This window comes from Myxine glutinosa, chromosome 2, assembly GCF_964187855.1.
Source record: "Myxine glutinosa chromosome 2, kmMyxGlut1.1, whole genome shotgun sequence".
NCBI lineage: Eukaryota > Metazoa > Chordata > Myxini > Myxiniformes > Myxinidae > Myxine > Myxine glutinosa.
The window spans coordinates 157,512,271-157,525,405 of record NC_136262.1 but is presented as its reverse complement, the minus strand read 5'-3'; the positions used below and the strand labels follow the sequence as shown (position 1 = coordinate 157,525,405).

At 42.5% G+C, this 13,135-nt stretch overlaps 1 protein-coding gene across 1 annotated transcript in view; it reads right to left on the bottom strand.

Annotated features, from left to right (window-relative positions):
• Nucleotides 1-901: 901 nt before the first annotated feature.
• The window catches only part of LOC144890814 (NT-3 growth factor receptor-like), a 104,449-nt gene continuing 92,215 nt past the window's right edge, over nucleotides 902-13,135 (bottom strand). The window contains exons 14-17 of the mRNA XM_078772655.1: nucleotides 11,609-11,781; nucleotides 5,198-5,441; nucleotides 4,871-5,029; nucleotides 902-2,860 (exon numbers count right to left, since the gene is read on the bottom strand). Of these exons, the coding sequence (XP_078628781.1) occupies nucleotides 2,675-2,860; nucleotides 4,871-5,029; nucleotides 5,198-5,441; nucleotides 11,609-11,781 (762 nt within the window). The 3' untranslated portion in view covers nucleotides 902-2,674. The remainder of the gene's footprint in view (nucleotides 2,861-4,870; nucleotides 5,030-5,197; nucleotides 5,442-11,608; nucleotides 11,782-13,135) is intronic.

The window sequence follows — 13,135 nt, the reverse complement described above, 5'->3', positions numbered from 1 at the left end:
GGTAAAATAACATCTAAGCCACGTCTGTAACAATATATATATATGTATATATATATGTACATATATCTATATATATATATATATGTGTGTATATATATATATATGTATATATATATATATATATATATATATATATATATATATATATATATATATATATATATATATATATATAGATATATATATATATATATATATATAGATATATATATATATATATATATATATATATATATATGTATGTATATATATATGTGTATATATATATATATATGTATATATATATATATATATATATATATACACATATACATTTGGTGGGGGAATTACACATGGAAATTTTCATCAGTGCAAGCCACATGATTATTTCACTGAAAATAAGGGTAGTGCACTGCCTACCTGAAGCAGCTTGTGGCTGTACCAGTGTACCAGAGGCAATGTGGGCCCCACAGTAGGCAGGTATTATTTTCCTCGATGCGAGGCAATTTGTTCCCTCTGAGAAATTTTGTGCCGGTATGGGAGGTAATTTGTGCTCGTATGGGAGACAACGTGTACCCAACTGGAAGACAACGTGTGCCCGTCTGGAAGACAACGTGTGCCCGTCTGGGAGACAACGAGTGCCCGTATGGGAGACAACGAGTGCCCGTATGGGAGACAATGTGTGCCCGTATGGGAGACAATGTGTGCCCGTATGGGAGACAACGAGTGCCTGTATTGGAGACAATGTGTGCCCGTATGGAAGACAATGTGTGCCTGTATGGGAGACAAATTGTGGCGTACAGAAGGAAGTTTATATACTTGAGGCAGTTTCCCTGGATATATAACCAAATGTGCCATTAGTATAAAAAGTGGACATCCGTTCTTGTAAGATGAATCGTGCAGAATGAACAAAAGTGTGGAGTACAGAACAAGGAAATGTTTTACTGTAATGATTTGCCAAGGGCAGCCACTTTCTGGCTACACAGAAATCCACATTTGCATGTACAGGAGGCTATTATATCACAAGACCTACCTTGAGTTAAGTAAAATGCAAGCTAACCTCACCTGCACTTTGTAATGCAACAATTCTTTGATTTGAGGCAAACATACATTGTGAAGATTTAGCACAGGATTGTGAGGAAAAATATGGTATGGAAATACACATTCCCACATAGATAGGCCAGAGTTTACAGCCCTGAATATACAATGTATACAAACACCATCCAGAGAGGTTAAGCTGTTTCACATGCAAGTTGTCTCACTCTGCATCTATGGAGTTTATGTTGTCCTCTTCAAGTGAAACTGTGACATTGAAGGCATGTGACTCTTCATGTCTCAAACATATGCTTTTTTTTTGTGTTTTCTTGCATCACAATTATATTGTCGACATCTTGTTACACAACTTAGACAGAGCAGCCATTCGTGAACCCTTAATAAGCAGGTCTGGGTAGGCCGATGAGATGTTTTCTTCACGACCAGGGACAGATGCACCAAGGCAAAGTTCCAGCTCTGCACATTTATGTCGTACACGCACCGCACCACTTCATGGCATGATTGGCAGCTGGAAACCAATCCATACAAACTAAAATATCGTGAAATATTGACATCACAATATGTAATACTAACTTCTTATATGTTGCCAAAGGGGCCATATATTTATTACATAGGCTCGGAGGAGTGCTGGGTGCGATGGAGGAACGGTGCGGTAAAGATTTCTGCCATACTTGCATCAATAATATATAGATGGCCCCCAAATATTTTGTATAAATACTGTAAAATATAATAATAATAAATAATACTGTACTTGTATGTGCAATATTTAATCATTTGGTGGTACCTCTCCTTTGCAAATCCCATAAAGGCCATCAAGCCACTCGAGTTCGTCTCGTGAACACCGACTATCTCTACCATCCCTCATCACACCATCACACCATCCAACCCCAACAAGTCACCACAATATCTAAAATTGAAAATAAAGTGCCTGGTTGTACGTAATAAATGCATATAATTATTATAATAAATACGTTTTTTGAAGCTTCAATTGCCAGTCTAGGTTTGTATTTGTGTAGCTTAGTTCAAAACTATCTTAGAAGCCTCAGGTTAAAGGAGCCTTAAGTTAAATATATATATATTATTGTTTAGATTTATATGACATATTCAGATTATTGTAAACACAAAATTTTGCATCCACAAGGGTTTACAATATTCATCTTCTTCTTCCTCTTCAGCTTCTTCTTCTTCGTTATATTTACATAGAGTCTTTTCTTCATCTTTTACAAGCTGCCCTCTAGAGCAAGGAAGTTGTGGACAGTTTGATCGGTATATGGCTTAAAGCAGGTGGTGATCCACAAGAGAGTAAAAGCTATCACATGTGTGTTAATTGAACATTGTAATTAGTAGCACCTTGGAAATGGGGAAGGGAGCCCAGCTTATGAAATATGTTTGACATGTAGCTTTGGGGGCTGAGGGGGGGGGGGGGGTCTCTCCTTAGCCATTGCCACCATTTTGGTCCACTTGACAACACACATGTCAATGAAGTAATGGTACACTGAAGGCTCAGAAACAAATAAGGCAATGCTTGTACAAGGTTTGGGGAACAACAGTTAGCCCAAGTCTGCCAGATGGTAACAGTCGGACAGAAGCCTAAGGGTTGGAGCCGGGGACGATGTGAGTGGGCTGGACACGGGTCAGGAAATTACTGGATGACGTCGAGGTAGAGGGGTGAGGATTTTGCGAGTTCCTGCAGGCAATCGAGGATGTGTCGGATGTGCAGGCGCTGCTGCGGTTCCTGCTGCCAGCAGCCCAGCATCAGGTCATAGACGTCTTTAGGACACGTCCGAGGGCGCTGCAGGACCCGTCCCTGAGAGATGCATTCCACCACCTGCCATGCATGTACATGAACATGAGACATTAAAGCTTCACAAAGTCGCATGGCTTGCATTAGCTACGAAAACAACACTCATTCCCAAGGAAATCTCTCAACCCAAATTCCATCAATATTATGGAACCAGGAAGCCTGTGGCCCCAGTCCCATGTTTTGCTGCGTTGTTTGCAGCTCTAATTAATTTTTTTGGGAATCATAAGAATGGTGAGGCTGAGACGTCAGAAAAAAGCAACAATAGGGGTATATTGACATCCCTTGCCAGGAGCCATCACAGTAAACAAAGACTTGCACAGCCAATCAGCAGCTTTTTGCGACTTGTCATGCCACGCGAAGCATAGCTCCAATTTGCCTTGTCTGGGCATTTATCGATGCAAACAATGTATAATTTAGGCAAACTAGTACACCCGCAGACTCCGGGAGTGGCAGGAAGGGTCATTCATCTTTGGGATATATAGATTATAGTCGATCTATGGACGGATCTCAAGAACATTGGCTGTGTGTTCATTTACCAAGTTTCTTGTGGAGAGATCGCCAAGTGGTTTAAGTATTTTAGCAAGCACTCCATTCAAAACCGTTAAGGAACGGCTGGCTTGGCAAGCGCTAGCTAGCTGCTTGGTAAATGAGCACATCCCGGGCTTCCTCCCTTTGTTTCGTATTAAACAGCGGAAGCAAGTTTCAAAAGTTCACTATGAAAAATGCCACGGTAGCAGTATAAAAGGCCATGTTATTAACCCAACAATTGTGGGTTATATAGAGTACAGTAGATCTTCACTCCGTTCTGTGAGTAAACCTTACTTCACGGATGTCGGGATTCCTCCAAATTTCTTCATTTAGTGTTATAAAGAGCATTAGCGACTGTTTGAAAAGCAAATCAAACGTGTTTGTGGTTTATAATATTTTTTCTTCCTGGAGAAGACGTTGCTCCCACGGAAACGCCATTATAACGATAAGCTATTTAAACACGTTATCATTGCAGGAAAAACGCCTTGGGGAAGTGGGACATTATTAGTATTAATATTGTTTTGTAATAACATTAATAATATGCGATTATCATCAATTTTGTTATTCAAAGCGTCTTTGGAAAAACGCCACGATAAATCTTCTTATTTGGAAAAACGCCACGATAAAGCTAACTTAATACGGCTATACACCTCAACACGCAACCCCATTGACGGCAATGGCGGGTAAAACCCACTCAGGGGAGAAAACCCACTTGGGGAGGGGGGCAAATTAATCCGCCACAACCTTCCTTATGTAACCCTTGGTCATCCTGTCAAGTTTGGTTGAGATTGGATAAGTAAGGACGGAATGTATTGGCGTCAAAAATTCATCAGACAGACGGACAGACACAAATGGCGTATTTTAGTATGATCTGTTTTTTTTTGACCCTGCACTGCCTGGGTCCGTGGCAATTGGTCCCGTTCCCCACTTAGTGCGACCAGTGGTTTGGAAGATGTAAAGACAACACACAGACACCTGATCTTGTTATATACATAGATGAATGCAGGGTAATGTAACTTTTTTCTTTCACAAACTATGATTGTCCAATTATTATTATTATTTTGAATACAGCCTGTAGCTGCTGGTTGCATTATTGCTGGGAGCATGGCTGTTCCGCTGATGCAGTGCCCCCCCGTTTCCAGTAAGTTGGTAATCATTTCGCCGACTTCGGAAGTATTATAGGCTGCATCAACCCATGACAGGGACTCAATCTCAAGACCCAAAGACCTTTAGGCAGCCACCTTAACCGTTAATCCAACACCAGGTGTATTGGCCAATTGATGAGTCACAACAAAGCCAAAAGGATGATGGTACAGAGAGCTACTCTACATTTTCCAATCACAACATTTGGCCTTTATGTCTTGCCATGCCACCCACCCAAGTCAATATCCCAAAGTCCCAACTCCTGTGTTGACTTCCAGTCTGAGAACGAAACAAAAACATTCCTTCTCTGTTCCCTTTATTCCTGATGTTAAAGATTTTCTCTTTCTTGCACTGTAGTCTCACCTCATTGTTAGACAGCTGATACCAGGGCTGTTTCCCGAAGGTGAAAATCTCCCAAAGCACCACTCCCAGGCTCCACACATCACTCTCGGCCGTAAACTTCCGATACATGATGCTCTCTGGAGGCATCCAGCGGATAGGAAGCATGGTGTGGCCGCCAACCTGTCCACAAATAGATATACGACTAGCCACACGAGCTCAACTATCGAATGCTACCGCTTCGGAAGGTTTATATACTGGGAATGGAAAAGAGTGAGATAGCATTGTAAACAGCACATCATTACTCCCGCCAGGGTAACCACAGACAGGTAACCACATCTTTTCACCCACCCTGTAGTAATCGGTGCTATAGACGTCTCTGGACATCCCAAAGTCGCCAATCTTGACGAGCAGGCCAAGCCCGACTAGACAGTTGCGCGTAGCCAGGTCCCGGTGCACAAAGTGCTGCTCGGTGAGGTACTCGACCCCAGCAGCAATCTGCCAGCCAATGTGCAGCATTTGGGGCTGACTCAGCTCCAATCCAGTGGGTGAGTCTTTTCCCTCAGCCAAAAAGTGTGCATCAGGACCATGTGCCCTACCAAACCACAGGATTAATGAGAATTAACATACACCAGCTACATCAAAAGTCTTCCATCACAGTCTCTACCTAGGTTATCCTCATCGTACTTTAATGCATAGGTTCTTAACCAGGGGTACCTGTACCCCCTGGGGGTACGAAACCTCCAAGCTGGGGGTACGAGACACGCCGCCCCAAAATAAATTTCAATTAAAAAAGAAGGGTATGACAGTATTTAAAGAAAAAAAGAAGGGTTAAAATGTTTTTGTTTAAAAATTACAAGGGTTTGGTTTTTTTAAATAATAATTTAGGACTTTAGCTGTTCATAATTATTTTATCTTTTAAATATATTTTTATTCTTACTTTTAAATAGTGAGATGGCTTTCCCGTGGCCGGGTGCTTACTCGTGTCTTCGAACTGCACGAATAAATCAAGCAGTTTCTTAGAAAGCAAGAAGGTGACATTGCTGACCACTTTGAAAATAGGGAGTTCATTTTGTCCCTGGCATACCTGGCAGTTATATTCACACCCCTCAACGATTTGAACACCTGCATCCAAGGAACAGGGATGAACATGATCACTGCCAGGGAAAAGGTGTCTGCCTTCACCCAAAAACTTCCAATTTGGATGCAGCGCATTGAGAATGGAAATTTTGCAAACTTTCTTAAACTTGATGAGGCTGCTAATGCGGGAAAAGAACATTTGCAGGTGCTGATTCAGTCATTCCAAGGATACTTTCACCATGGAGAGATTTCTATTGCACAGAGATGGTTACGGGATCCATTTCTTTTCAACCTGGATTCCATGGATGATGGTGATATAATGAAAGATGATCTTGTTGAGCTGAAGGCCAATGAAAAAATCTGTTCTGTCTCCGCCAGCTTTGCAGATACTTGAGTCAGACTTCATTCCATTTTCCATGTATTACATTTCAGTAACAGTTCAGTAAACAACACCTCTTCATACTGTCTTTAGTTGCAGAGTTACTCAACTTTTTATGAATGAGGAAGTAGCCGATGCTATGTTTGCGTGGAGTTAACAAACATGGTTGAGTCTGCAGAGTTTTATTCAAGATTTGCAGATATCATGATAAAATAAGGAATTTGCTCACATGTGGCAGGAAGGAATGGATTTTTTTTTTTTTTTTTTTTTTTTTTTTTTTTTTGTGTACAAGATCGAGGCTCGTGTAAGAGCAAACATCAATCACAAAAAGACAAACTGACACATAAAACAAGATAAAGGGAGCGGGAGACAAGATGGGGGAGAGAGAGGGAAGCACACAAGTACAACATTTGAGAGCAGGGACATCGGGAGATCTGTGGGAGGGAGAGGGCTTGGGGAGAGGAGGCGTGGGAAGGCAAGGGGGTGGGAAAGGTAGAAAACACATGGACATTGCTAGAACTTCCAGGAAAGAAAGAAGTCGGGATTTCAAAAAAAAAGTGGATCTGGGGTGAATTAACAGGGGTAGAAAAGATAGATAGTGGTGAACAGCTGTTTTAAAGACCTGGAGGGAGGAGTGGGATTGAAGAGAGTGTGGGAGTTTGTTCCAGAGACGGGAGTAAAGAGGAATGAAGGAGTGAAGGTGAGCAGAGAGTCTTGCTTTTGGCAATTTCACCAGAAGAGGGTTGCTGGCAGATCTTGTGCGACCTGTAGAAAGTTCAGGATTGTAGTGAGATAGCATTGTCCACAAAGAGAGATTTGATCTTCCTTTTTCAAAGCACCTGCAAATTTTAATGCTCTCGCCAAAGATCTCAAAAATGAGCAAATCCACTTCATGATGTTTTATTTGTATGCCATGTTGAGGCTTGTGGAGGAGCTAGATAGAAAAAGGAACGGATCAGGAGATGACAGAACAAAATGAACAGTAGAAAGATGAGGGGAGGGAGGGGTGACTCCTCACAACAGCAGGGTGGAGGACCAAAATAGAGGGAGCATTGGAGAGATAATGGATGTGGAGAAGAATGAGAGCAAAGGGAGGGCAAAGGGATGAACAAGATGGATACAGCCACAAACTCTCAATCACAGAAATGGAAAAAAAACTAAAAACTTGGAAAGAGATGGACTTGAGGAGGGGCAGTGTGGGTAGAAATGATCATGGTTGTAGATAGGGATGACCCGTGCTGGAGGTGGAACAACCATCTTGAAAACCCAGAGGGAAGAATGAGATTGAGGAGACTGAGGAAGTTAATTCTACAGGCAGGGAAAATGAAGAACAAATGAGTGGAGGTGACCAGTGATTCTGGATTTAGGTAGTTTCACCATAAGGGGATTACTGGCAGACCTTGTGTGGCCTGTAGACCCCTGGGGGTACATAGCACGGAGAGAGCAGAGTGTGTAAACCAGAATTGAGAAGACAGAGAGACCACCGACCTGTCTGCGTTGTGAAAGTAACAGGCCGATTGGTTTGAGACGTAAATGCGACGAAGAGCACATCAATAATACCACGAAGTTCCCATTCCAGAGATAACTAAAATAGGTTGATATACAAGAGTTGGCGGAATGATTTTTCATCGTTTCTACTCAACTCTAGTACATGGACACACTATAGCAACCATCCAAGCATGATGCCAATTTGCCAGCGGAGACAAGGCCATTCAAATATTCAGCCTGAGACACACAAGAGAAAACCATGCACCCCCAAAAACACACAATGAGGAAGAAGGCAATGCACAAGGATGACATCATTTCAGAGAAGTAACAAAGGGAAGTTAATGACATCATACAGTGAAAGTTTCCTCAAAATTCGAAAAACATCTATATTCAGGTAACACGAAATACAGCTCGTAATAACCAGGCTGATGAATGAACACCAACTGTTTTGAACAGAAGTAAAGGAAGCTATTCTCACGATAACATTAAATGTAACTTTCTAGTGCCCTCTTTAACGAACTTTCTAACTTTCTAGAGTGTAACAAATGTAAAAACGTAACTTTCTTGAGTGTTAAGCCGGTCATCCCATGTGCCAACATTAGTCGGATGATGTTAAAGATCCCGCAGTATGTTTTCCAAAGAATAGACGAGTTATCGCTGGCATTGTGAATATATTCCAAATTCCTGCCCAAATCACCTCCAGTTGAACGTCAGGCCTTGCGAGCCGGTTTGCTAAAGACTTGGTCCTACATGCCCCTCTTCACTGACCCCACTTGAGGAAGGATGGATTAATTGTAGCCACTGAATAAAAGCAGTAGTTGTTGTTTATAAATAATATTGACTGACAATCATCACCTCGCTGTGCAGCCAATCATGAGCTGCAATTTTCAACAGGATTGATGCTTTTGTCAAGTGAGAGCATAAACTATTCACTCATCCACCCTCTTTTTGTGATCTCAGTTGCCCCCCTTTTTAGCACATGCATTAAAGGGATTTCTATTCTTTAAAAAAAATGTGTGTGCATGGTGGAGAATTTGATTTCCATTCAACTATGAAATATCTTGTCGTTAGAAATTGTCGGTTGAACATGAACAGAGGAACATAAAAGATGTGAAGACTGAACAGTAGTCAGACTTGAAGTATACTGACTTGAAAATGTTTTTCTGTTGTAGCACTGTATTAAGTATTCCACCGTTAACCTCATATGTGTGATTGGTCCGAGGCCAAATGCGTTTCCGTGGGCCCGCCCCCACCAGGCTGATTGGCAGGAGTTGGCCTCCACCCACCCATCTTGGTCCTTCATTGCCCTACACATAGGTATGCAATTACACCTACTTCATGTGATCCTTTCAGTAGTCACGGACCTGCCCACGATAAAATGCAGTAGATTCGTGTTTAATCCAACTACTGAAATTAAACCAATTATGAGCTAAGCTGTCGGAACAGAAGGAGAATTACAAACACTGGCAACGGTACCCGCCCTATGGGCGGGGCTTCAATTGGGAGGCCCAAATGAAAGGGCAAAATATCAGAAATTGAAGGCTTTTTTTTATTTTAAACGATTCATATAAACATCCGTTAAATCATTGTACTTGTTGTACAAGTAAACAGTATTTGTAGAATTTTAACAAAAGCCACATCACTGTTCATATTGGTAAATATTATTCCATCGTATTTGGAAAAACTGGAAAATTGGAAAATTGGAAAAATTGGAAATTGGAAAAATTGGAAAATTGTGAAAAAAATTGGAAAACAACATTTTACTTCAGGGGGTCCCAGAATTACCCACCCAAAATTTCGTTGCGATCGGCTCAGCCGTTTTTGCGGTACCTGGGAACAGACAGACAGACATTTGGTGAATTATAGTAAGATCTATGGGACCTTCAGTTTTGTAGCTCTGCGATGCTGGACCTTCATGAGTGTTCTTGCCTGGATTTGAAATCCTCCGCAGATGATTGGGAAGTACTTCATAGGTTTATAAGTTTGTATCCGAGTAGATTCATTTTAGGTATTTGTGTTGTCCCTACATCGGTTGTCCTATACTGACTTCCTGATAAAATTAATATTTTAATAATGACAAAAACACATCAATTGTCAAACATCAAACAACATCAATTGTCACACAAATCAGTAGAAATCCCTGTTTTGTATGCAGCACATTTGCTGGTGATGCAGCTGAAGCAGTGCCCCCTGTAGGTTAGAGCAGGAATTTGGAATTTGGCCGGGTTGTATGTATATATATATGTTTATATATTGTTGTGGTTTTGAGAACCCGCACAGGTAACATCATTAAAGGTTAAAGGTTGCACCCCACAGTTAGGCCACATGCAACATGTAGGTCACCTTAGAACATTAGTTATTTCTTAGTATATGTGAGATAAGGCCATTTCCAATAGTTATCATCTGCGTTGTGTAAAACAAATAAGAGTAGGCCCCGTTCAGTTTGCACCCTCCCTCCAATCGACTCCATTGCGCACTATCCAGTCTGCACCCCATTGCCCCTCGCATTAGGATGCTGAAACCAGCCCAAATGCCACGAGGTAAGGCCCGAAAAGGGGGCGGAGCGCAAGGGTGGGGGTGTGGCCACGTCAGGCAGCCATCAAGGGCGGAGCCGGTGAGACCCCAACAACCAATCAGGGCTGAGGCGACATCGCCTGACGGGGTGTGGCTAGAGATTCCAGAGGGTTCGCTGAGCATGGCAATAAAACCCTTTGCGCGAGGCCGCCACATCAGTTATGAGGAGGACATGCGCTGAGTCAGATCCCCAAGGAAAGTGCTGAGCTCGAGTTATGAGAAGGGAGAGGCAGGCGCTCGAGTCTTGAGAGAGTTATGAGAATGGAGAGGCGCTCGTCAAGTTCGTGTGAAGAGTATTGAGAAGAGAGCCCTCTGAAGGACTTGGTGGGAGCACATTGCCTTGCTTGTTTCAAGGACTCGATTGGGAAAGGCGCTTTGGTGACATCAGTGGGAAAGCATTGTGGAAGTGGCGCATTGTACCGAGCTATACTGGGAGTGCGTATAAAGGCGCCGGTACAACTATTACGTACGCCAGTATAATCGCCAGCTTACCGATCCCCCCCATATAATTGTACGATCCGTGCCACCAACACGCGGCGATCTTGCCTGCCGTCTACCATCACCATCTGCTTCGTGGTATGAGTCGGGGACCGGAGCGAGCTGTGGACGCCATCGGTGGACCTTCAACCTGACCATCTACAAACCCCGTGTGAGTCTGAGTCCGAGCCTGAGTATGAGTGCGAGCGGGCCCGTGTCCAGGGATAAGTATAAGACTGTATAAGGCTGCCCTGTGTATCTGCTTCTTCCTCTTTACTGTACATTGCTTCTTTTCTTCCTCTTATTTGTACAAAGTGTAATAAACTACCTGTTCTTCCTGTTTCCTCTTGATTCGACCTTCTTAGTGATTTCTCAATTGGGTAAGCGTGGCACGATCAGGAACCGCTCCAATCGGGTTAGTTCCCATTAACGGCCCGAATCGCGGCTCGCTTTCGCTCGGCGTGTCCACTGAAACCGTGGTTTGGGTGGGGTTATTTCCTTGCTTCACGCCCAGTGTTAGTACTTAGGTAATAAGACGAATTTGGCTTACAACCCTATTTAACACCGACCGGAAGGAACGTGATAGCCCCGGATCGCATTGGCTAGTAAAAAGACAAGGGGATTAATCCCCCCTTGGTAAGGGGGAGGCCGACGTTCTGAGATCTGCAACAATTATAAGTTTGTATCCGAGTAGATTCATTTTAGGTATTTTAGGTATTTGTAACTAAGAAGTGCCCAAACCAGCACTGATGTCTCTGACTCACCGGAGAAAACGGTTCAAGTCCCCGTGCCTCATGTACTCAAACACCATGATAAGAGGCTCCCCTTCCACGCACACACCGTAAAAACGAACGATGTGTGGATGCTGAAGATTTGTGAGGAGCTCGGCCTCATGCTGGAAATCTTTGCGAGAGGTATCACTACTATCTTTCAGCGTCTGCATTCCATAGGTAAGGCAGTGTAGAGATAATATTAGCATATCCCAAAGATCATGTTCTGTATATACAAGATCGAGGCTCGTGTAAGAGTTAACATTAATAAATAAATAAAACGGACACATAAAACATAATAAAGGGAGTGGGAGACAAGATGGGGAGAGAGAGAGGGAAGCACACAAGTACAACAGTAGAGAACAGGGACATCGGGAGATCTGTGGGACGGAGAGGGCTTGGGCGGAGGAGGCATGGTAGGGGGGGGGGGCGGGAAGGGGTTCTGTTGTATGAGGAGCAATCATGAAGTATGGAGTCTTTATAATGTTCAGATAACTTGGGAAACAGCATTTCCTCAAAACAAAGCCTTTTTGGGGGGGGGGGGGGGGGGGGTTGGTGCAATTCGATTATGAAGAAACTTCCACATTGATAGATTACTCAAAGGACGGACATCCAAACATGTGGTCTAAAGCAATGAAGGATATGGGAATCAACCTTGGACCTTTACCACATTATCAATCACCCACATCATGATGGATAAAGGTGGTTGTATTCACCGGCTGTTCAACAATAGAGATTGAGAAATGCAACCTCAATTCGGTTAGTCATCAGCTGTGGTAATAAAATAATAAATACAAAAATTTGAGATTAATAAACCCTCTGTTTGAAAGAAATGTTGTACAAGTACGAGAAAAATTATGGATATCACAAATTGTTTGATCAATTTGGTCAATTTTACCTCTTTGGCCAAAAATGCTTTTTTTGGGGGGGGGGGGGGGTATGGCTATTTAACCCCAAAAATGCCGGTCTCACTAAAATCCGAAATGGACTCAAAATCCGAAATGGAGCGAAATGGACCTTCAAAATCATCCGAAATGGACTCAAAATCCGAAATGGAGCGAAATGGACCTTCAAAATCATCCGAAATGGACTCAAAATCCGAAATGGAGCGAAATGGACCTTCAAAATCATCCGAAATGGATTAGGGTTAGGGTTAGAGTTGTTAGGGTTAGGGTTGTTAGGGTTAGGGTTAGGGTTGTTAGGGTTAGGGTTAGGGTTGTTAGGGTTAGGGTTAGGGGTACTTAATTAACATTACATTTTATTCATTCCTCACCTGTTTTAGATCAGTATTTTAACATTTAATTTTACTACTGAATCACCATCCATTTCGGATGTTATTGAGGTTGGCTTAATATGTTGTGTATGAAATGAAATGAAAAGTGTAGGCTATGGGGAAGTTATTGGTTATTTTGAGGTCCATTTCGCTCCATTTCGGATTTTGAGGTCCATTTCGGATTTTAGTGAGACCCCAAAAATGCTGGTTCACAATTTTGATGAAGTTTGCTTGACCAAATATATTTG